The sequence below is a fragment of the Plectrocnemia conspersa genome, unplaced genomic scaffold (assembly GCF_051122295.1).
Source record: "Plectrocnemia conspersa isolate PC_06_02 unplaced genomic scaffold, ASM5112229v1 ptg000009l, whole genome shotgun sequence".
NCBI lineage: Eukaryota > Metazoa > Arthropoda > Insecta > Trichoptera > Polycentropodidae > Plectrocnemia > Plectrocnemia conspersa.
The window spans coordinates 24,355,195-24,379,667 of record NW_028277173.1 but is presented as its reverse complement, the minus strand read 5'-3'; the positions used below and the strand labels follow the sequence as shown (position 1 = coordinate 24,379,667).

Here is a 24,473-nt window from a genome sequence, read left to right as displayed (position 1 = left end):
AAAGAAGCAATACTTGCGCCAATCTAAGTTATAGTTAATGAAATTAACTTTCCTATGTAAGATACAGTGGCATGGCTTCCTCGTAGTAGTTACGCAAAGCATGGAGACCCAAATTTCAATATAAAAAAAAGATTTGATTGTATTATCAATAATTTGACAACTGGATTTAATGCAGCAAAATAAATAAATAATACATTAAGTTTCATGTGGTTATTCCTAAAAGAAAATCTAGAAAAAATAGACTCGAATCTATCTTGAAAATATTTTTTTAAATATGTCATCTCAGTAAAATCATACATTTTCACCAGTAGATATATATTTTATCCGGCAGGTGCTAGTAAAATTATAAGACTTCAAGTATATGTATATTCAATAAAATTATATGACTTAGTAATATAATATATACATTAATACAACGAATTTATTACAGTGAAGGTATATTTTCACTAGTTAAGTCCAAATATATTTTCACCAGTAGATATATATTTCTACTAGCGAAAATATAATTTAACTGATAGGCGCTAATATACTGTTCTAAAATGCCTATGAAACTCAATTTGCCAGTTGCGAAACGTTCATTTGCTGTTCAAACCCAAACCTAACCTAATGAAAGTTCTAAAAATAATTATAGTTTTAATTCAAGTTAAAATACAAACTAAGCCAACTCATCTCTCAGAGGAAAATAAGCAGAAGAATAAATACAGACAGACATCGCATCTTACATATTGCTCCATAATTTGTCAGCATTTTTATATTACACTATGTTTTTTATTATTAAATTTCATCAAATTATTTGACCCATTTTTTTATATACATTTGGCTTTTGTGGAATTTTTTTTATTAATTCAGAGGCTCGCGATATTTTTTTATAAAATATTTTGAATGATGTTTATTTATATTTCGTACTTTATTATTATTTTCTATAAAAATCATTTAAATTAAATTAAATTAATAAAACATATAAATACAATGTTTTTTATTTATTACTTCTCACTTATATATATAACTATCTGGGGTACCTTAAAACATTGAAAGATCGACCACCGTACTTGTATAGAGGTACTACTCAAAGGGTTAAGCCCTTTTCTACATAAGCTTATAAACTCGAAAACACTGATCTTATATATTTATCGGACGGTGCCCAATAACTCTCAATTGGCTTCACCTAGTTCTACAAGCTTTCTCGAAGACCATTATAATATATGAATGTAACACGTCATAAAATGAAATAGCACTGTTTCTTAGAACTAGATTTGTTTTATACCTATACATATGATATTCTCTTTGGCCACTTTGGAAATGCATCATAACTCCGCGGGCCACATAAAATTATATATCCCCATATTAGATTTACATACACAATAGACATTTTTTTGGAGTAAAAAATTGTCTATAGGTATCGGCCATTATAAAGTAAATATATTTTGTAAAAGTGTGATGAATCTCGCGGTCCGGAAAAATGTTCAAGGCAATGCAGGTTGGCCACCCCTGATTTAAGCCATCGATATGCTCCAGCTAACTTAATGACAAAATGAAATCAGTTAATATTTCGATAACGATTATATAATAGAGAGGTTATGCCCTTTGGCATTATTAATACAGAATAATAGTAATGGATAGGAAGATAACAATTTGTGAGAAAAATAAAAAGACGAATAAATCTTACTTGGATACTATATATTTATAGTTTTTCTATACATATATAGTACTAATACTCTAATGAGCTAAGTTCATTAGCCCATAGTGGAACACTTCATTTCAGTACTTATCACGTAGCTTATATAATTAATCACTTCTATATAAATCTAGCTTAGATTAGAAAAATTTGAGAAAACCCAATCAATTATAATTATTAACCATGACTTTTAATTTACGAGCAATGCTCCACAGCTTCTGTCTTTTTATTGAAGTTATTTTTAATTTGTAGAAAATAAAAAAAAAGGTTTATTAACACTTTAAAGGCCATCTACGCCCGCTTTGCCATTAGTTATGATTTTGAGAGATCTAAAATTTATATTCTTAAAAATCAATTAAAATAAATAATTCCTTAAAAATAATAAGTAATTATGGGAATACAAATATTTTTTATAATCTTTTAACTATACAAAATTTTCAATATCAAATGTTTAAAGCCATTAAAGGCATTAGAATTATAAATGACTCAGAAATAATCAGTGGCTCTTAACGATAGTTTTACAAAATAATACATAAATATGGCACGTAATGTGCTAATAGGTTTCCAGTTTCTGAAATTCTCGAGCAGCATGACTTTTGGCAAATATGTTCTTTCTAGTATGCAATAAAATATGCAAAAAGACAGTATTTCAAGTTAACGTGTTTTTCTAGATGTAATTAAAATTAAATTAAAGTGAAATTTGACTTTTAAATTACGAGGCTGAGTATTTTTTTTTAATAAAAAAAAAACACTCAAACTCTTAAAGTGATTTATATTTAACATTTTTATTATATTCATACCATAATCTACAAAATATTCATATTTATTACTACAATACATAAAAAATTCACAAGGTAGAAATATAAAGTAAAGCCCAAAATTATAATTGTAAAGCAGCACTAATTTTATAACACAAAAAAATACTAATCATCATCAAGTATGATAACTTCAGACGTATCTACGTTCGAAACGGGAGCAGGTTTTCCAGTCGCCGATTTTGTGATAGTCAATGAAGCTGGGATTTTACCGGAAAACGCTGCAGTGGCGATAGCCATGGGCGAATTCGGTTTCTTTGAACTCTTCGGCAAATTCGGGTTCTGCTTTTGTCGCTCGGCCAACTTTTCTTGCAACGTTTTTCCTGGACTTATCTGCTGATGAGGCAAAGGCGGTTTTGTATGAAGGGCGGCACCCACCGTGCTAGACGTGTTCATGTGGGCCGGTTTCGCTAAACCTGCACTGTTAGCTACTGGCTGAGGAATCGGAGTATGAGCTGCTTTCATTTGAACGTTATAAATATTTGTAGCAGATGACGAATGACCCGGCATTGCTGCTAAAGTTGCAGCTGTGCTTTTTAATAACTGTGAAACTGTAGCTTTGGACGAAGTTCCGGCTGAAGTAGTGCTTTTGCTTGTTCCCATTTGAGAGGCGTTAAAGCTTTGATAATAACTGGCGTTCTTATGAGTTTTAGGTTTATGTATATAATTGTGATTTACGCTCAACGATCTTTTTAAGTTCGAAGTCTGCGATGCTTTGATATTTTTTAGTAAATCAGATGATTTCGATTTCGTGATCGTCACTCCGGGAGTCGGTTTAATATTATGAGGGGTAAACGTATTCGTTAGTGACGAAGATATTAATTGTTGTAATGATCTAAAAGTGTTGACATTCGTACTGGGCGAATAACCCATGTTTTCCATATTTGAAACATGATACGATATAGCCGATAGTAAAGGATCCATCGTAGGCATATAGTTCATTAAAGGGTTGGCTATATTTTGATTAAACATATTTTTAGCGAATGATTGATTGAGATCTAGTGTCGGCAAAAAGCTGGTTGTAGGAATCGCCGGTGTTGCCAGTTTCATCTGTTCTACTTGTTTAGCCGGTTTTTTAGCTGGTACTGGAATCACAGTAACCGTGCTATTTGAAGTGGTACTCGAAGACACGGCAGCCGAATGTGAAGCTTGTTGTTTCATTACAGATATATACGATTGACAATACCTGATACTATGTTCTAAAGACGTTGATTCATTATTCGTCGAACCGGTGGTGAGCAGTTTATGGCAATCGATTAAAAGCGACGAAAACGTTTGGACTTTAGAAGGATTATGCTTCTGAACCTTTTGATACGATCGATAGACATCCAACATGAAATTAGATATGCTCTTTCTATCTTGAACAGATAAAGACCCAGTCGATTGCTGACCGTACTTAGCGAACAAAGCTTTGAGTGACCGTGTACACAATGAAAACGCTTGCTGAGATAGTTCTGATCTTTCTGAATCCCGTAAATACTTCTTCTCGGCTTCGGGTGTTTTTTGTAACTGCATACTCAAATCTAATAAAGTCTTATGATCGTCGACTTCTTTGAGTATTTCCATCGTAATCAAGACGCAGCGACTCATATGCGAAGCGAAACTTCCAGGTCTATCTATTTCACTCGCCGGTATTCGCCAGATAGCGTTGAAAAAATTACTATTCTTCCTCTCGCAAAACAATCCTTGTAATTTAACAGTATTGCGTCCAACAAAAGACCCGAGCATCAAATCTCTACAACGCTCGACGTTCTTATCCTTTTTATAATAAAAATGATAGTGCGCTAATCTATATAACGCTTTGTAATGCTGCGGGAATCTACTCACACAATCTTCTAAATTATCTAAACATATAGCGATTATTTCGCATATTTCATCATGCGTCATTTCTGTAGTATCAACTTTTTCTGCATCAGTTTTAGCGGCATTGCTCTCATTACTAGTATCGACACTGCTCGAATCAGAGCTAGAATCGTCGGAACTCGACGACGAACTACTATCGCTGCTAGAATCGTCTTTTGATGTTGCAGTGTTAGTTGTCGTGCTTTCTTGAGACGTCCTTCTACTATCGGACACTACATATTTATCATCTTTCTTCGACTCATCCCCGTTAGAAATCATCTCCGTCGATACGATTGCGGCTTCGATTGTCTCTATATTTTTATCTTTTTCATTACTCTGTTCAATAGTGTCGGTCGGCTGTAACATTTGAATGCCGTTTTGCATATTATCTTCATTTGTATCTGTAATTCCATTCTCGATAGATTCAGTAGAATCTTTCTCTGTACAAACAACGACTTCTCCGGCAGTTTCTAACATATCACCCCTCACCAAATCTTTCGAGTAATCGGTTATTTCTTCTGGAATTTTTTCAACCGGAACGTTTTCATTTACCTTCGGCTTTTTATTTGATGTTTCTGAATCGTCACTCGTTTCCAAAGATCTTTTATTATTCGACGCATCATTAACAATTTTTTCTTGATTTACATTTTCCGCATCTTTATCTACGTTGGATATTTCCGGTTCTTTTTCGCCTTGTATCTCTTTTGCTTGCTTCTTCTTTGAAAACGGACCCGATAAACATTTTGCCAAGCAGTCTTTGAACGACTTACCCACAGTTCCCAAAATTGATTTATTCTCGTGCTGTTCTATATATTTTAAAATAGAAGCATGAATCCTGTAATGAATCTCCAACGCTTCAACGGATAAATTCTGAGGATTGTTATAATTGATCTTAGATGGATATGTGGCATTGTTTTCTAATAAAAATTTACCGGCTTTTATGTAATGTTCCAAGTATACGGCAGGTGGATCGCTCATTTTTTCAGATATTTTTCCTAGCATATAATAATGGAGCCATCGTTCGTCTTGCAATGTTTTATCTTCGGATTCAAACTCGATCATCCATTCGCGATTAGCGGATACGAAGCATTTATGTGCCGTATTCAACATATCGTTCTTGCGTTTCTCTAGCGTTTCAAAGTTTTCCATACTTAACGACTCACTAGCTTGTTTCAGCATGCGTGAGCAAAACGAATGCACTCCGTACACAAAAGCTCCGTATTCTATCCATAGCATTGAATGAGATGCGTCAATTTCAAGCGCTTTTTTAAAACACCTTTCGACGGCTGCGGCTCTATTAAGATACTCCATTTCAGTCTTGAATGTTTCGCATGAATTTAATTTCGTCTCGAGCAAACTTGCCCTAGCTAACGCAATACCTGCCCAAGAATTGAAACGACACTTGCTTAATACAATATCGTAAGTGTAATACTTGAGCGCTTTGATAGTTTCGTTGTTCTTCAAATAATAATCCGCCAATAGATAATATACGTCGCGTATCTTATACGGATAGTTGAAAGTAACCGAGGGGAGAACGTCTTTTTTATTTTCAATGTAGGCGATGACTTCAACGATATAAGGCTGAGGATCACACGAAGACGGCAAGAGCGATAGCATCCTTTGAAACAATTGCTCAGTTTCCGACGAGATCGAACCTAATCGATACGAATTAAACTCCGGCATCTCGTAAGGTCTGTATAATTCGAATATCTGTTGAGCTAAATTCCAATCTAACTTAGAAGGAGTGACATTATGATCGTATAAATATCGCGTCTTTGTCTTTTTAGATGGATGACCGAATAAACAGAACACGATTTGCTCTAAACATTGACTTACAGTTTCTAAGACATTGAGCAAAGCCGGCGATCGTAATCGAGGTATCACAGTATTCAACGTAAAATATAATAAATAACCATCATTTACACAGCACCAACCTTTCTTTCCTAAATAATCATGTCCGGTAAACAAAACCATCAAAGAAGGCGGTATATCTTCTCTATCGGCCGCGTCATTATCCAGAACTTTTTTACTCATCCTTCCGCAGTCTTCTTCTCGTTGCAAAATATAATGAAGAAGTACCCAAGGAACTGCCGTTTTAATCGGCATTTCTTCCGTTGAGTTTGAATCGTCTAATTGATGCACGATAATTTGGACTATGTCTTGAACTAGAAGCTCCAGAGCTTTATTCGGCAGAACTTCAAAATAAAAACTGCCTTCCTTCTTAACGATATGTTCGATAGTCATCAATATTTTGATTACCGTCATTGACCATTTATCGTAATCCGTATTTCCAGGCGTGCATAGTAAATATTGTTTTAAAGCTTCGTGCAAACAAGCTAGCGCCCAAATGAAGCACTGCTCTGTATTTTCTAGATTCCACAGTATTTCTAACAATATCACTAAATGAACGGCCCAATCTAGACCCATTTCTGACCACTCTTGCTTATTGGCTTGCATTTGGCAATGTTTAAAGGAATTCTGTAATATCGGCAGTATTTCTTCATACTTTTCCATCTCGTACATATGCAAAACTGTCGATAATCTTTTATTCGTCTCTAAAGACTTCAACAAATCTATAATGACATTTTTACTTATCAACGGCTTACAGATGAAATTTGGCACTTGTAACGCATACGATTCTCCACTATCTTCTAAGCAATTTAATTCATACATCATTTGATACAAGCAATCGAGAGAGAATTCAGTATTATCTTGATATAAATACGCGTGACATCTAACCCAAAGATATCGTATTATAACATCCACGTTTTCGCTTGCATTACCTTCGAATTTCGTACACAAAAACCTTAAAGTATCAATCAGTTCCACATCGACAATCTCGCTTTTATCGTCGCCTTTCCTTAACAATCCGTCAACTTCGACTTCTAAATGGAGCAAATTAGTATTGATGAACTTGTTGATCTTATCATCTGCATTATCGTAAATGTGCGGAGGATTATAATGTTGTTTAGAGCATCTATTAGCTTTTGTGAATACATCACCTAGATTTGATGGCAATTTAACGTTCCAATACTTTGACAAGATCAAAACGTATTCGTCTAACATTTCTATTATATCGCATTTAAATTCAATGTATTTTTTAATGAAATTTTCAACATCTGACTCTTCTTTATCGGTGTTGAAATATAAAGTATCATCAGACATCTTCTCTTCGATTAATATATCAGAAGCTTTCTGTTCCTTCTCTTCGAATAGTTTATAAATATCCATCGTATCCATTGAATTGTCGGCATTTAACTCTTTATTTTTTTTAGGTTTCATATCATCCGATAAAAGATTATTAGGCAAGACACGCTTTAATGTTTCATATACATTTTCATCGTTTCGATCTTGTCTATTGACTGTCTTTTTTCTTGACGATCTTCTCTTAGTACACCACTCCCATTGTTCCAAGAAGCTCAAAGAGCTACCTCTGCGTCTCGTCGATCCCTTCTTAGTATCTTTACCCTCATTCCCCGACTTATTCCCTTCTTGTCCTTGATTATCTTGATCGTTTTGTTCCTTTTCTGTTTCGCTATTTGCTTTATTATCGTCTACTTTTTCCACTTCGATTTTAATATCCGAAGTAGCATTTTCTGTCAACGGACTGGATGAAACTTTAACTTCTTGATCAACATCCATCGGCTCTATAGCTACATCGTCGATTTTCTTATCAGGAAAACCGATTTCAACCACCGAAGCATGACTCAATAGATTCTCCGTAATATATAAATGCATGTCCGTCAAAGACTCTCCCAAACTTAACCAAGACAATTTTTTAATCGGCTTATTTAGACTTAGCACGGGAAGAAGTTCAACAATCTTATTCTTATTAACGTTATTTATATATTCTTCGTTTATAACATATGCTTGTTTGATTAACTTATCATATTTTTCACCGCAAATTTTGTCATCGTCTTCTAGTTTCCATTTGAACATAGGATTGATGATAATTAGATATTCGTGTAAATATTTATAATCTGTAAAGATATGTTTACGATATGCTCTACCTCTAAAATAATTGGGATCTAATTCGAGAGCTTTATAAATGTTATAAATACAATCGTTATAATTTCCCAAGCCTAATAACACCGTAATTAAATTATCAATACAAGGCCAGTGCTTGGGATTGCACTCTACGCCTCTTTGAAACGCAAAAGATGCCAATTCAAACTTTTGACACTGAAGACTAATTTTTCCTAGCCGGTACCAGAGTGTAATATCACTATCGTCCAATTCGGAAGCTTCCAAATAAGCTTCTATAGCCGATTCATAATCTCCTAATTGTGATGAAATTGAAGCTACATTTCGGTAGCACAAATATTTCAAATTTAAAAGCGGTCTTGTTATATTATCTTTTTCCAGCGGTTTCTCGACTTCATACAGCAATTCAGTGTCCAGCAAATCTTGGAGCAATTTGAGCGCATCTTTGTAGTTTCCTTTCTTCTGTAATTCTAGAGTTCTTGCATACTGTTGTAAGGCGATTTCTTCCAAAGCTTCTCTGGTTACCTCCTCTTTTTCAGACTCGCTTTCGTCTTCCGATTCTTCGTTCAGTGCTGCGATTCGTATCATTCTAGAACAAAATAATATTTGATGCATCTTACTGTAAAGCCATAACACTGAATCATATAATTAATGTTTAACGTATTAATTTCTATTAATATTTCAATTTTGCAGTATAGATATAATATAAATAATCTATTATGACACTTGTGTTATTTAAAGAATATCCATAATAAACAAATAAATTACTAGATGTATGCAACTTTTAATTGATTATTTTAGTCTAGGTGTCTATTAATAGCTTTATAGATAAAATTTAATTATTTACCTGAATAATCAAATATCAAAATCAGCAAACAGCAAACCCCCACCACAGCCGGCAACAAACGTCAGACGCCGAGCAACCGCTTCTTCTTCTTCTTCTTCTTTTATTTTTTTCTTAATTTTGGCCAACGAAACAAAATTGTTCATATACGTGATTTCGAATAATATAAAATAATTGAAAATAATGACAATTGCGTAGCTACATTATAAATTACAAATTTTGGTAAAATCAATGAAGGATATTCCAAGTACTAACACTGTTTTATTTCAACCACAGAATAGAGAATATATAGAAGCGGCGTTCGCGGTGAAAAACAAACTACGTCCAAGTCGTAACGTCTATACGGCTTTGTCACGCCATGTGTGACAGATCTTCGCATTATTTTTTGCAAAATTCAGTTGTGTATTAAATATTATGAGGGGGGTGTTCAGTTATAGGGTGTAAAAATCAAAGAATAAAAATTCCATAACTTTCCATGTATAAACACAAATTAATACGTTTTACCTAGCGCTTATGTGTTTCCAGGGCCGAACTTAACCGATGTTTAAAATATACAAATTTATTTTTAATATTTATATATACATATACGTTTATTCGATGAAATATGCAAATACAAATAAATAAAAGTTTTAAATCAACTATATACTGGATTTATTACCGACTTAAAAATTATTTATATTAAAAATATCTTCAGTGGATTATTTAGAAAAATTAAAACACATCTTTAAAATTTTGTGTAAACTGTATTTTTTTTAATATCGCTGTTTTAATTTCAGATTTTCCAAAGATAAATTAAAGACTGCCATTGATAGGCGCTTTGGACTCTTCACGATAAAAGCACAATTCGTTTAAATCATTTTTCATTAGATTTATAATAACACTATCACAAATGGTTTTCGAAAAATCAAAAAACATGCAGTAAATTCAAATAATTTACAAACGACTAATACAAATAAAGTTTTTGCTTATTAGATACTGTTTCCGAACCTCGGGAAATAAGTTTATAAGTTACCCCAATAAAGAGACTTTTACGCGCGAAAATGAAATACTTACACTTTTTCAAAAAATCGTCATAAAAAGCTCAGATGCCTTCAACAAATAAAAAGACGGAATAAAAAACATACTACATATAATTATATTACGCAGAAAAAAATCGATGAAGTTGTAGATTCATTAAGTGAAATTAATTAAAACGTAAAACATATCACGATAATTGATAATTCTATTTATTTCTTTTTATCAGAAGTGAGATAGACGGATATTGACTGGATATTTCTAGTTGTAACGAACTTAGTTTCTCAATTCTTGGTGCTTGTAAACTAATAACTATTTCCGCTGTCTGAGTAATCAGACCTGTATTGTGTTAAGTTTAAGTATGCTGCGAACTTTTAAAGTTGTTCTTATCATATGATTACGCAATGGTATAAGTCATACTTTTCGAGATTAAAGTCGTAGGTTCGTATCGTTACAGTTAGATAAATCAGTGCGATACTATTGGAAATCTTCAGCATCATTAATAAATTTCATGAGATTAATATGGGATATCATGTATATGGAAAGAGATATACCCGATTATAAAATATACATCGATAGTCATATCTAGGTTTTGGAAAATTATTGATTAGACGAATAGATAAATAACTTATTAATAATAACAAGTCGTTAGTCATAATTTGATAAATTTATTACACTGAAATAGTAAATATTTCATCACAAAATTATATCTATAATTATATTATTAGTAAGTGATTTACTACATTTTGTGGTAAATTGGCGCATTGACGAAGAAAGTGCTCTTATACATAAATTAAAAAATTATAATCAGATATTAATTGACATTCCAAAACACATTGTCTATCTATAAGTATTACCACAATTTTCACATTCAAAGCTGCAAGAATCTCTATGAGTTCTCTTGCGAAATGAAAGATTGCTCATCGATATGTTTATGTTTAATGACATGAATATTACTATGAATTTTCATATGTTTAAAAATAGATTGTCTATATTTAAATATTTTACCACAATTTTCACATTCAAAGTTACAAATATTATTATGAGTTTTCAAGTGAAATGAAAGACACGAGTTAGTTTTAAATCTTTTACCACATTTTAAACATTCAAAGTTACGAGCATCGGTATGAGTGATCATATGACTTGAAAGATATAGACTAGTCTTAAATGTTTTACCACAAATTTCACATTCAAAGTTACGAGCATCACTATGAATATTCATATGATATGAAAGATGTTCATTAGTTTTGAAAGTTTTACTACATATGACACATTTAAACTTACGAACATCACTATGAGTTTTCATATGACGTGATAGACGGTCATTGGTTTTAAATGTTTTACCGCATACTACACATTCAAGGCTAACAGCGTCGCTATGAATAGTGATATGACGTAGAAGACATTGATTGGTTTTAAATGTTTTACCGCAATTATCACATTCATATTTACGAACATCTCTATGAGTTTTTAAATGGCTTGAAAGATATTGACTAGTCTTAAATGTTTTACCACATTTTTGACATTCAAAGTTAAGAGCATCGGTATGAATTTTCATATGATTTGTAAGATATCGTTTAGTTTTTAATTGTATACCACATTTTTCACATTCAAATTTATGACCATCGCTATGAGTATTCATATGCGTTGAAAGATATTGATAATTTTTAAATGTTATACCACATTTTTCACATTCAAATTTATGAACATCGCTATGAATTTTTTTATGACGTGATAGACATTGTTTCGTTTTAAATGTTAAACTACATTTTTCACATTTAAATTTACGATCATTACTATGAAATTTTTTATGACGTGAAAGACATTTATTCGTTTTAAACATTTTACCACATTTTAAACATTCAAAGTTGCGAGCATCGCTATGGGAATACAAATGAGTTGAAAGATATCGACTAGTTTTAAATTTTTTACCACAATTTTTACACTCAAATTTATTAAAAACCCTATGAGATTCTTCATCATTATTAGATTTAATGTTATGGGCGTCGAACTGCGTGTGAATATGTTTTGAAAGTTCTATTTCAGTCTCACCGTCAAATTTATAAGAATCTCCATTCATATCAAGGGATCCAAGTTGAACATTAACACATTTTTCATTTTTTCGTATCTAAAAATAAAATTGTATTTCTTATATTAGTTGTATATATTAAAATACATATAAATCGTAATGAATTGGACTAATACTTGCGTTTCCTCTTGAACATTACAACTTTGGTGAGATAAAATATTCACACCAATTGTATTTATCTTATGTATATTATCTTTAACATCGTGCATTTCTGAAATCATATAAAATAATCTATAATTGAAATAATATGTTATAATGTAATCGTATTATATGTATAACCTATTTCGAACATGTCGTCTACATTGTTTATATTTATATCTTTGCTGCAGTCACCATGTTCACTTTTTACAAGATGCTAGAAAGAGAGAAAACAGTATTTAAGATTAAATAAGATGCTATGCAGTAACATAATATATTTATTTACCTCAACTTTACATTCAAGTGTGTCAACAGTATCAAACGTTTCAATATCAGGTTCTACAAAGATAAAGTGATAAAAAAAATATACAAAAACAATACCTAACCATTCAAATTAAAAATAATTGAATTGAAATACCAGTTTTATTACGTTAAACAATAAAAATAATAACAATTTTCTTGTTTTTCATTTTAGGATCAATGTAAATACCATATTTATTTGCCACGATGATATCTGATGTCATGGAGAAATTATATTCACTGAAAATCAAAATTACTTACTCCTACATTTAGCCTTTTTACACTCAAGACACATTAATGTTTTTCGATATGGATTTAAAACTTTAAATATATTTGCATAGACAAAACAATCATTGTTAAAGTAATTAAATGGATTTATATAATACCAGTTTTGATACAGTGCGGCAAAGCCATGGTGACAATAGACGTCAAATAGCAACAATTGACAGAATTGCTTTTTTGGCCCAAATATTAAATACTTTTGAGCAATATGAATTTAAAACGTTTGAAATTTTTTCAGACAAAATTTAAATTGCAGCTTTTCCAAGCATGTATGAATCAAATATAATCCACATAAAAATATGTCGGGCAGTGCCGTAACTAGATATTTTGAAGTCCGGTGTAAGTATTTTTTTTATTGCTCCCCCTTCTCCCTCAATACTGCCCTAGTGAAAAATAAAAGATCATAATTAGCGAAAATGAACTGAATACAGTTCTCCAGATATATTATATTATACACACTATTTGTAAAAATGCGTTATTGACACACTATTTAAATATTAATTTTGCTTTGGTTTTATAAAATAATTATACATTTTCACTATAGAATAAATAACTTATATTGTATGTATATTACTTTAATATTTAAGTGTCCCAGAATCTTACTCGTAATGCGAAACACTCGTTAATCGAAACAATTTGTATCATATGAATCAATATAAATACGATAATGATTAGCTGGAGATATAGTTTGACAGCTAAATATATTACGCTCACAGGTCTTATTACAGAACGATTTTGGCATAATCAAAGATTTCTCGGTATTCTCTTAATCACTAGTAATGCGAAACGACACTCGTTAAGCGAGTCACTTTTTACAATTTGTTTTGCTTGTTATGCGAATTTCTCGTTATAAGAGGTGCTCTTTAAGATTCCGTTAGTGGCGCGTCTGGATCTGGAGTAGCACCAATTGTGATACCGGATTAGTGAGATCCATGAATATCGATCATTTAATGACAAATACGTATACTTTTGTTTGGGAAAAGGTTAAATAATAAATCAGATGTATAAATATAAAATTGTATTATTTATATAAAACAAATTACGTCGCAGCAAAGAAATTTCGTCTCAATATTAAATTATACAATATTAAGAATACATATATTATAAGAATAAACATAAGATAACATTCTTCGTGTTTATAAACTACAATAATGATACTCTTGATTACACAATAAACACTACCATTAATTCAATATTATATTTTATTTTTCTGATCAACATACATATATAAACTACATAATTAAGTATTTATCTTAATTAATAAAATATTTTTTCTTTTTCCGATTACATAATAGAAAATACAGTGTTACAATAAAATATAATAAAATGAACTACAGTGTACTATTTTAAGATAACATCAAAAGTATAGATATTTTAAATAATTACATATTTGCTTTCTTTTTCTTTTTGAACATTTATCTGACATTATTCTTTAGTCTGGTTCTTCGTTTAAGGTTTGGACTTTCTGTATAATTTTCTGGCGAAATATCTTGAAGTTCAACATTATTTTCTGAATTATCTGAACTATATTCTTTTTCAACATTTCTACAACTATTAATTATTATAACAAATTATTATGCAAATTTATTATAACAGTAACGAATTAATTTAACCTGTTAACCGCTATAAGTAATTTATACTATAATACCCTGTACGCTAAGAAATTTCGGAATGCAAAAATATTGTCAAAACTAGAATTTACCTACAAAAGTTATGTGTTCCAGATGTTCCCGATCCTGAATAAACAAAATCCTATTCAAAAGACCTTAACTCGAGGCTTCTAGCACATGTTTACGAATCTGGCGTTAGGGTTGACACACACATTTTATTTATAATAAAATTTTAGAATTATTATTATAACTCAAATAAAAAATTCACATTATATAGCGACAGTAACTACAAAAATCCTAAAAGGATTATTTTATTATTATTATTTTTATATTTATTATTATTATTAATTTTTTTTCAACACAAATAACATTGTTTTTTTATGTACGTTTATACAATTACACCACACATAAATATTAAAAATTTACTTTTGTGTGATATATTTCATAACATGGCACTGCACAGATTGGCACATTACATTGTTTGCAGTAAAATTCAGTAGCCGTTCTTTTTTTGGCTTTTGCAAACACGACACATCGTCTTCTATTTATGTTTCTCGTGCTGGTAGACGGCTCTGAGGAAGAAGTTGGCAAAAAACCCATAAAATGGGTATTAGCCCCTATACGAGCATGTAGAGACAGACTTCCGCTTACGAGATTGGGGCTGTTTATGCTGATCTAATAATTGCTGTATGACTTTTAGAGCAAATTCTCCGAGAGATACGCGTTTTCCAGTTTTATTCATGTACATGGCATGGGCATTGAACATTGACAAATCAATCAGGTGCATAAACAATTTTTATTCCATTTCATGGTCTTTCTGGTCGATTTTACAAACGATATCATCATATCACTCCTATCAACTTTTCCCATATTCTTACTGTAGTCATTTGCAGCACTTGGTTTAGTTATAGCTTCTCCAATTTTATAGTTTGTTTTTCCTGTCTCAATAAACTCGGCGGTGTGAATAGTGTAAAGCATAGTAACGTCTCTTTTATCTCTCCAAGTTTGAGCCATAATGGTATCTGTGTGAAGTGCTATTGATTCGCCACGTTTTAATTTTTTCGCAAATTTTGGCATTCCAGTGCGATTTCTACGCACTGTACCAACGGCATTAGTTTTTTTGTCATGAAGCGCTTGAAATAATTTTGGACTCGTGTACCAATTATCAAGATAAACTGTATGGCCTATATTTAAATATTTTGATGAAAGAAGTGACATGACAACGGTTGCTCCTACCCCCATATCCGTTACGGTCTCATATTCTGTTGTCGCTCCAGTGTAGACAATTACATCCAAAATATAGCCTGTTTTGCAATCACATAAAACGAATAGCTTTATCCCAAAACGACTCGCTTTGGATGGAATAAATTGTCGAAAAATTAGTCGACCTTTGAATAATAGAAGGCTTTCATCTATACAAATTTTTTGATATGGAACAAATCCTGTTGAAAATTTTCGTCGAAACATATCTAAAATTGGCTTTATTTTCGTAAGCTGGACTCCAACATGACGTTCTTCTTCATCAGTGAAATATAATATTCGTAAGAGTAATAGAAAGCGATCTCGTGGCATTGTGTCAGAAAAAATGGGCGAATATAGTAATGGATCGGTGGACCAATGACAATCGAGGGAGTTTCTTGAATTTAGTGGCAGCAGCAAAAGCAATGCCAAAAAAACATGAATTTCATCATTATCTGTGTCAACCCACCGCTTTAGGCGCATGGATAAATTGCTTTGATTTTCTGCAATTTTTGCATATCTTTGGTTAGTTTTTGTAACCAAGTGAGTTATAATTTCTTCGTCCACGAAATATTTAAAAAAATCTGCTTCCTTGTTATCTTCGTTTATATTATTCATTTTACATCCAGATAGATTATCGTCGAATGCGTAAATTGTTGGACTAAATTCATCTTCTTTCCAAGTAAAAACATCGCCAGTGGATATTTGAGATATAAGACCTTCACCATCATCTTCTTCCAAATCTTCATAATTTTCATCCAAATCAAAAATTACATTATCTCCCAATTTGGAAATGAGATATTCCTCATCTGTATATGTGTCTTGTAATAAATTATCACTATTGTCACTATCCATTTTGGGGTTATTAGAAAATATAATTCTCAAAAATTTAGAAATATTTTATCACAGATTTTTAGCAAAATTTCCGAAAATATGTCACGATCACAATAAACCGATGCCGATCTGAACAAATTCGCCGATAGACTGAGGTCAAAATTAGAAAAAAAATCATTCTGTATATTGGAACATCTTGAAAACATAAATGATAAACATGTGTGCCTACTTAAGAGCAAAAACAACACGTAATATATGAGAATATTTTAATTTCAGTATCCCTTCGATGAAGAAGGGAATGGGAAGAGGAAATATCTAATGAGATATTCCAATGCTTTAATTTATCCCACAACTGACTCCTAGTTGAACTTAAACATGTAAAATTGCTTACATCTTGTATAATAATTTACCTAAATAATTATATTGACAACCCTGATGCCATCTATACGATTTTCTTTGAATTTATGTATGAAAACTTTTAAAATTATAACTTTTGAAAACTTATGATTCCTTCATAGATGACACATTTATATTATATATTTGAGGTTTAAAACTTATCTACCCGATGGAGAAATCATCGTTGCACACCGGTGTGTCGTTAGCGTGTGCGGTAAGTAAGCAGGCGACCCACCGGTGTGTTGTTAGCGGTTAACAGATACAATAGAAGCTAGTATTGATGATAATAATAAGTGAAAAAACCATAACCTTTATTATGTTTTATATTCTTTAACTTTATTTCATATTATTATTCTTCATTAAACATGTCTATTTTATGAGATGCATAATATAAATCATTCAAATTAGTACTGGCTGTATACATTGTTGACAAATATACATTTTCCATAGTATCATTAATTCTTTTCTCGTTACAACAATCATCGAATAAAATATTCAAAGGAGGCATTATTTGTAAAAACTGACTTGTATAAAGTCTAGTCGGAACTAATTGAGTAGATTTAGTATATGCGATACAATCTTTGTTTAGCTTCAATATTCCTAAACCTGAAATTCTTACATAAAAAGGTTTCTCTTTCTTGCAATTAATAGTGATAATTTCTGACTTACTAATAATAAAAATCCATGAATTTTCATTTGTTAATTTATTCCTAATGTTCACAAGTTGCATAGTGAGCTTAGTATCGCAAAACTTAGGTATGATAGAAGATGTCAGTACTCCAATTTCAGATATTGGTCTAACACAGCGGTGGCCAACACGTGGCGCATTGGATGATCACATGTGGCGCATTGCATCCTTGCGCCCATTTATTATATAAAATAAGCGTCGTAACTGAATCCATATTTATATTTTTAGCTCGAGTACCCTTTTTTTCTTTGAGGTGGGAAATCTTCAATAAGACACCACTGTTTCTACAGAGACAGTGTGGGGTTCTTACCCACTAAAACCCCCCCCTCCGCTCCTACTGCACCCGTATGTGCGCGCGACAACTGTCACTCACGTAGCTAGTTGTGAACCGTTTGACAGTCATCGTCTGCTCCTGACGCTGCTCGTATGCGAGTGTTGCGGCTGTAGTTCACGCGGGTGTTTCGGCGCTTGCGAGCTTGTCGTCTGCTTCGCTTGTCCTCTTCCTTGGCCCGCATTACGGTCGTGGCGAACGCCGTCCAAGCTGACCATTTTTCTTTGGTCTGCAGCATGAACGGGTCGTTGTCGTCGCCGAGGGCTTCCTTCAGCCAGGTCCTTTCTTGCATCCATGCTGTGCACTTAAACAGCGTGTGGTTGGCGTCGTCCACCTTGTCTCCGCGGTGTTGGCACTCTTCCGTGGCCTCTTTGCTTATCCTCATGAGGTAGGCGCCGAAGCAGCTGTGTCCGGTTAGCACCTGGGTCAGGTGGAAGCTCAGTTTTCCGCGACCCCTCTCGCTCCAGGCCTTTGGGTCAGGAATGAGCCTGTGTGTCCAGTGACCCTTCGGTGACGCGTTCCATCGTTCCTTCCAGCGTTCGAAGGTGAGTTTTCTGGCGTCGTCCTTCGGCTGCCTGTTGTGGATGTTCTTCCTTTCGAACGCGAGGAGGTCATTCGGCAGTATGCCGGACACCGTCAGTATGGCTGCTTCTGAGACCGTGCGGTAGGCCGAAGCGACCCTTAGCGCGCTCGTTCTCTGAACTCAAGCCAGCTTCAGCCAAGTTCTCTCCACCCTCGTGGAGTCAGCCCACTCAGGAGCCCCGTAGAGGATGGAAAATTACTAAGGCCTTCCAAATGTCGGAAAAGCTCGGAAAAATTCATGACCGCACCAGCAGTCTTCTTTCACTGGCAGCAATCAGCTGACCCTGAGGGTCTGCCGTCCGTTAAGGAATGCGCCCTCCTGATGATGAAGAGACGCTAGTCTGTCTTCAAGCTCGTCTTCATACGTCGCCGCGCCCTTAGGTACGGCGATTGCCTCGTTTCTCGGGGCCTGGAGGACTCGTACTGTCGTTGCGCACTTCACAGGAGCATTCTTCTATGCCGTGCTGAAAATTGTGTTGTTCGTCGTGACGACCTTTGCCTGTGTTAACTTTGCCTGGGCATTTTTCCTGGCCTGCGCCTGAGCAACCCTCTCCGCTGTGCTCCTTGGCGCCCTCTTTCTGTTTTTTTGCATTTGCAATCTTCCAATCTGCTGACGCAGACGCAAGCGCAAACGCACACACAGACTCGGACGCAGACACGGGCACAGGCGCGGACTCAGCAGACACAGGAGTGTTTTCCCACAGCCCTCGCAGCGCGCCTTATGCAGTCTTCTAGTTTCATGAAGACACATTTTGCCTCAATTAATTTTGATGAGGACGTGTACATTTCTGTGCTCCTTTATACATCACTCAAGGTTTGCGATTGCAGCCTTAAGCCGCAACCTGCTCTTCTCCATCTCATAATTTTCCAACATGAATGGCTGCGAAAAATTCGCGAAAAACAGTTCGCTTCCCCGAAAAATTCCAGAAAAGTCCAAATTTGGCGTGTTGCATGCAGCACTCGGATAATTTTTCGGAAAATTACTAAGGCCTTCCAAATATCGGAAAAGCTCGGAAAAATTCACGAGAGCACCAGCAGTCTTCTTTCACTGACAGCAATCAGCTGAGTGGCCATCAGGCGTTGTCGAGCACTCCCTTGATGTTTAGGGATATGACGGTCGCGAGTCACTTTTGTGTGGCATGAAGGGTGATGTGGCACTCGGCATCCATCAGAGCGCCCGTAAAACTCGTCTGCTTCGTGAAGCCGTATTGCAGCCTGCTGAGCTTGGGGCGCATGGCGTAGGTCGCCCTATATGTCGCGAGTCTCTCCAGCGCCTTTCCGAAGATCGAAAGGTGGCCGATTGGACGGTAATCTAAGCCCGATCCGGGATCTTTGCTGGATTTGGGGATCGCCTTAACGACTGCGGTCTTCCAGTCAGGGAAAACGTTCTGCTCGCAGCGCGGCATTGTAGAGGGCCGTCGGGAGCAGTTCGGGCCGCGAAGAGTAATAAGCATATGCATTTCTCTTTTATCATGCCACTTTAAAGCTAACAAAGGTCCACAATGTTGTGACTCCCATTGTCAATGATGGGCTGCTATACCAATTGTACACCCAAAGGTTATGGCCTTTACCAACATAATCTTTGACAACGGAACCTGATACTCCTAAACATTGTTCATCCGAAATATCCGCCCCTTGGCCGCAATAAATTATGAAATCAATGACCTTTGAACATTACTATGCTTTCATCTATACATAGATTTTCATTTGAAACGTCTTTGACGTCTTTCTGGCGTGATCTACCAAAAGTTTTAATTTAAAAAGTTTGCCTCCAGACGTTTGTGCCTCAGAGTTAGAGAAACTCTCGACCTCGCCTCCGGAGGTCACTAGATCTATCTACACGGACACAAGGCTGCGGGTCCGGAGGCTTGCGTCGAACCTCGACTGGTCCGCCTTGTCGGACTTGTAGAGGTATGTGTCCGGTGGGAGCGATTCTTGCGCCTCAAGGTAGAGCTCAAAGACCAGGGTGTTGTGCTACGAGAGCACAGGTCGATGTTCGAGAAGTAATCTCTTCCAGCTCGATGTACCTGGAAGGTGGGCTCGTGGGCCAGAGAGGCCGTGCTCGCAGACGGCCGAGGAGCGGCGAGCAGCTCTCCACGAATTTCTTTCTTCCGTATTCAAATGATCAATTCTTTAATTGTTTAATTTAATAAACTTTCTTCACAAACTAAGTCTCTTTTTTTCAACATTGATATTACATCGATTCACATAAGAGAATTTTCTCAGTTTGATCAGGTCCTTCTAGTTGTTGATTGACTCTAACGATCCTTGCCTCTTCTAGTTTCTTTTGTTATTCTTCTTAATCCAGCTTCTTCGTAAAGCTGCACGAACTGCTGATTCTATTTTTGAAGGTTTCCGCGATCTATTGTTCAATCTCAGCTCAAAGACTTGAAAGTCTAACTCTGCTGGTCCTTTCTTTATTTGAAAAATATTCAAAAAATCTAATTCAGACAAATTTTCTGTTAAATGTAGTATAGTATTTCCTGAGTAAGATGCATGAAATTCGTGTACTACTGGAATGAAGGGTCTGGATGACCATGATGTTAAAATTTGAGGAACTGTTGTTGTACCTTCAACTTCAGAACGATTCAGTTCATCAATATCAACTTCCGTAAGATCCATATTTTCATCTTCACTTAATTCCATGTCCGAGTCAGAATCATAAATAAATTCTTGGCTAGCTTCGGGTGATTATATGTATTTTCGAATGTATGTAATCCAATGAATTTTCGAATGATTACAAAGACTTTGAGTAGTTTTAAATTTTTTACCACATTTTTGGCATTCAAAGTTAAGAGCATCAGTATAAATTTTCATATGATTTGAAAGACATTCATTAGTTTTTAATTCACATTCAAATTTACGAGCGTCGCTATGAATTTTTTTATGACGGGAAAGATATTTATTTGTTTTAAATATTTTACCACATTTTAAACATTCAAAGTTGCGAGCATCACTATTAGTATTCAAATGATTTGAAAGATATTGACTAGTTTTAAATGTTTTACCATCATTTTTATATTCAAATTTATTAGCAACCATTTGAGTTTCTTCATTATTATCAGATTTAAAGTAACAAGTGTCGAACCGCGTATGAATATGTTGTGAAAGTCCTGTTTCAGTATCACCATCAAATTTATAAGAATTTTCATTCATATCAACGGCTCCAAGTTGAACACATTTTTCATTTTTTCGTATCTAAAATTAAAATTATTTTTCTTATATTAGTTGTATATATTAAAATACATACATATAAATCGTAATGAATTTGACTAATACCTGCGTTTCCTCTTGAACATTACAAATTTGATGAGATAAAATTTCCACACCAATTGTATCCATTTTACGTACATTATCTTTAACATCGTGCATTTCTGAAATTATATAAAACAATCTATAATTGAAAAAATATGTTATAATGTAATCGTATTATATGTATAACCTATTTCGAACATGTCGTCTACATTGTACATATTTGTATCCTCACTACAATCACCATATTCGCTTTTTACAAGACACTAGAAAGAGAGAAAATAGTATTTAAGATTAACCATTTTAATACCATAGAACCGATATATCAGCCTTTAAAAAATTGTTGTTTATTACCAAATTTCAAACATATTTATATAAAATTAGATTTTATGTTAAACAAGTAACGATAATGACAAAAACGAACAGGAAAATATAAACTGTTCATTAAAAGTGAACAGGCATTCATAGCGAATACTTTCACATCTCTTTCACTCTAGATACTAACACGCGAGCGATAGAGAGGGAAAGTATTTCATCGACTGCCACTGCTTCACATATATTCTTGTTACAAATCCTTTTTTACTATCTTACTTACTTTTTTTGCTTGAAAAACATGTATTTATTATGGTATTTCTAGCATACATATAGAAAATTTAAATAGTACATTTTATTTACCTCAAATTTACATTCCATTGTGTTAACAGTATCAAGCGTTTCAATGACAAGTTCTGCATAGATAAAGTAATAAAAAAATATACAAAAGCATTATGTATAATTATTAAAAGTAATATGAATTTAAAGAAGGCGTGTGAAATGAATATGTACAATAAGAAAATGTTTGTGTGGATTTTATCGCCACAATGACATCTGATGGCACTGAGAACATATTAACCGAAAATCAATATGGCTTACTCTAACATTTGATATGGATTTGAAACCGGTAATACATCTGCTTGGGCAAAGCATAATCATTATTATAATAATTATTTAGATGGATTTACCAGTTTTGAAATCATGCGGCAAAGACATTGCGACAAATTAGCAGCAGTAGACGTCAAATCACAACTGGCGGGATTTTATTATTGGTCCAAACATGAAATAATTTTGAGCAGTATATACTTAAGATGTTTCAATTTTTCTGATAAAAGTTTAATTACAGCTTTTACAAGCACGTAAAAAATAAAATTTATTGTAATACATATATATTAGACAGTGCCGTAACTAGAGATTTTAACAACCGGTGCAAACATATTTTTTTACTTCCCCCCTTTTTCCCATAAATACTGCCCAAGTGAGTCGTAATTTTAATAGACACACTGAATACAGTTTTACAAATAAATGGTATTTTAAAGATCTAACCTTATTTGCTTTAGATTTAAAAATGCACGAATAGCACATAATTAAAAAAATAATATTGTTTTAGTTTGAAAAAATGATTATTTATTTCCACTGAGGCAAAATGACTTTAAGTGCTGCCAGTAGAAAGAAAAGAGAAGTGAACGATTCGTAACTGGCGATTCGAGTAAAGCCCCAATGCATCACGGACGCTTTTGTAGAAGCGGATAAAAAAAGAAACGTAAATTGTGGAACGTCGTGTCCCCACACCATTATATTGTTGAGTAAATCTCTTAATGCAGAAATTCAAGTAAACGTCGTATATACAGATTTTGAGAAGGTCTTTGACAAGGTTTTTCATGGATTATTATTAAAAAAATTGTCGGACCTCGGGGTTACTCTGATGATTTAACTCGGCTATTCTCAAGTTATTTGAATGATCGTAAACAGCTTTGTAACATATGGTGGCCGATTATCAAAATAGTATTTCATCCCTTCGGGAGCTTCTCAAGGATCCAACCGGCCCCCTCTGCTCTCTATGTTATTTATTAATGACATAAATAAGGCAGTTACAAATTCAAGTTTTCTTCCGTATACAGATGATTTAAAATAGTATAGATGTATTCTATTAAACTATTTGTGCCGTTCAGTCGATTATATTTTATTTTTAGCAAGTAAATTTTGATTATTATTACATGCGATATTTATAAATATTGCAATTTAAAATCATTTATTTTTGCATGTGTGTATATTACACAGCACAGTAAAGCGCAAATTTATTTGCCACAGTAGGGGAAAGGACCGTGTATAGCGGCCTTTAGTCTCAAGCGTGCTCGCGAACATGGCGAACACTGATATGACAGAACGCGATTTTGTGTTGTTACTAATATCATTGTATAGAGAATGTCCTATTTTATGGAAAGTCAAAAGTTTCGACTACCTGGATAAAAAGAAACGATCCGTTGCATTACAAAAAATTACGACATTATTACGGACTTGTAAACCGGAGTTCACGGAAGAGTTACTAAAAAGAAAAATAAACACATTACGAACCAATTTTAACAAGGAAAAAAACAAAATAGCTTCGATAAAACGGTCTGGCGCCTCTGCTGACGTTGTACCCCAGCCAACGCTTTGGTATTACAATGAAATGTTGTTTTTAGAAGGCAATGAGGTTAGTTAAACATTTTTTAAATAATATTTATTATCATTATTTAGTAATT

General features: G+C 33.8%; 3 protein-coding genes across 14 annotated transcripts; all 3 read right to left on the bottom strand.

Moving 5' to 3' along the window:
- Positions 1 to 1,656: 1,656 nt before the first annotated feature.
- On the bottom strand, positions 1,657 to 9,276 carry LOC148232361 (calcineurin-binding protein cabin-1-like). Its single transcript, XM_088192182.1, has 2 exons — positions 9,164 to 9,276; positions 1,657 to 8,905 (listed from the first exon to the last, which is right to left on the bottom strand). The coding sequence occupies exon 2, from the start codon at positions 8,902 to 8,904 to the stop codon at positions 2,599 to 2,601; it is 6,306 nt and encodes a 2,101-aa protein (XP_088048308.1). The 5' UTR covers position 8,905; positions 9,164 to 9,276; the 3' UTR covers positions 1,657 to 2,598.
- Positions 9,277 to 10,822: 1,546 nt separating this feature from the next.
- Positions 10,823 to 13,162, bottom strand: LOC148232360 (uncharacterized). Of its 11 annotated transcripts, none has more exons than XM_088192188.1 (6): positions 13,088 to 13,162; positions 12,820 to 12,941; positions 12,688 to 12,740; positions 12,543 to 12,618; positions 12,380 to 12,494; positions 10,823 to 12,302 (listed from the first exon to the last, which is right to left on the bottom strand). In XM_088192188.1, exons 5-6 carry the CDS (start codon positions 12,482 to 12,484, stop codon positions 11,064 to 11,066), a joined length of 1,344 nt encoding a protein of 447 aa, XP_088048314.1. In that variant the 5' UTR covers positions 12,485 to 12,494; positions 12,543 to 12,618; positions 12,688 to 12,740; positions 12,820 to 12,941; positions 13,088 to 13,162; the 3' UTR covers positions 10,823 to 11,063. The 11 variants fall into 11 exon arrangements, 10 of the variants coding, with proteins under 10 accessions (XP_088048314.1, XP_088048311.1, XP_088048312.1 ...); XM_088192185.1 differs by having other exon boundaries at positions 12,380 to 12,474; XM_088192186.1 differs by having other exon boundaries at positions 12,380 to 12,474; positions 12,699 to 12,740.
- A 1,215-nt stretch (positions 13,163 to 14,377) lies between these two features.
- Positions 14,378 to 22,985, bottom strand: LOC148232359 (uncharacterized). Of its 2 annotated transcripts, XR_015810661.1 has the most exons (6): positions 22,917 to 22,985; positions 22,106 to 22,181; positions 21,943 to 22,037; positions 17,584 to 21,861; positions 17,326 to 17,371; positions 14,378 to 14,596 (listed from the first exon to the last, which is right to left on the bottom strand). XR_015810661.1 is itself a non-coding variant. In XM_088192241.1 (4 exons), the coding sequence occupies exon 4, from the start codon at positions 18,464 to 18,466 to the stop codon at positions 18,128 to 18,130; it is 339 nt and encodes a 112-aa protein (XP_088048367.1). In that variant the 5' UTR covers positions 18,467 to 21,861; positions 21,943 to 22,037; positions 22,106 to 22,181; positions 22,917 to 22,985; the 3' UTR covers positions 17,373 to 18,127. The 2 variants fall into 2 exon arrangements, 1 of the variants encoding a protein (XP_088048367.1); XM_088192241.1 differs by lacking the exons at positions 14,378 to 14,596; positions 17,326 to 17,371 and having other exon boundaries at positions 17,373 to 21,861.
- Between the last annotated feature and the right edge of the window lie 1,488 nt (positions 22,986 to 24,473).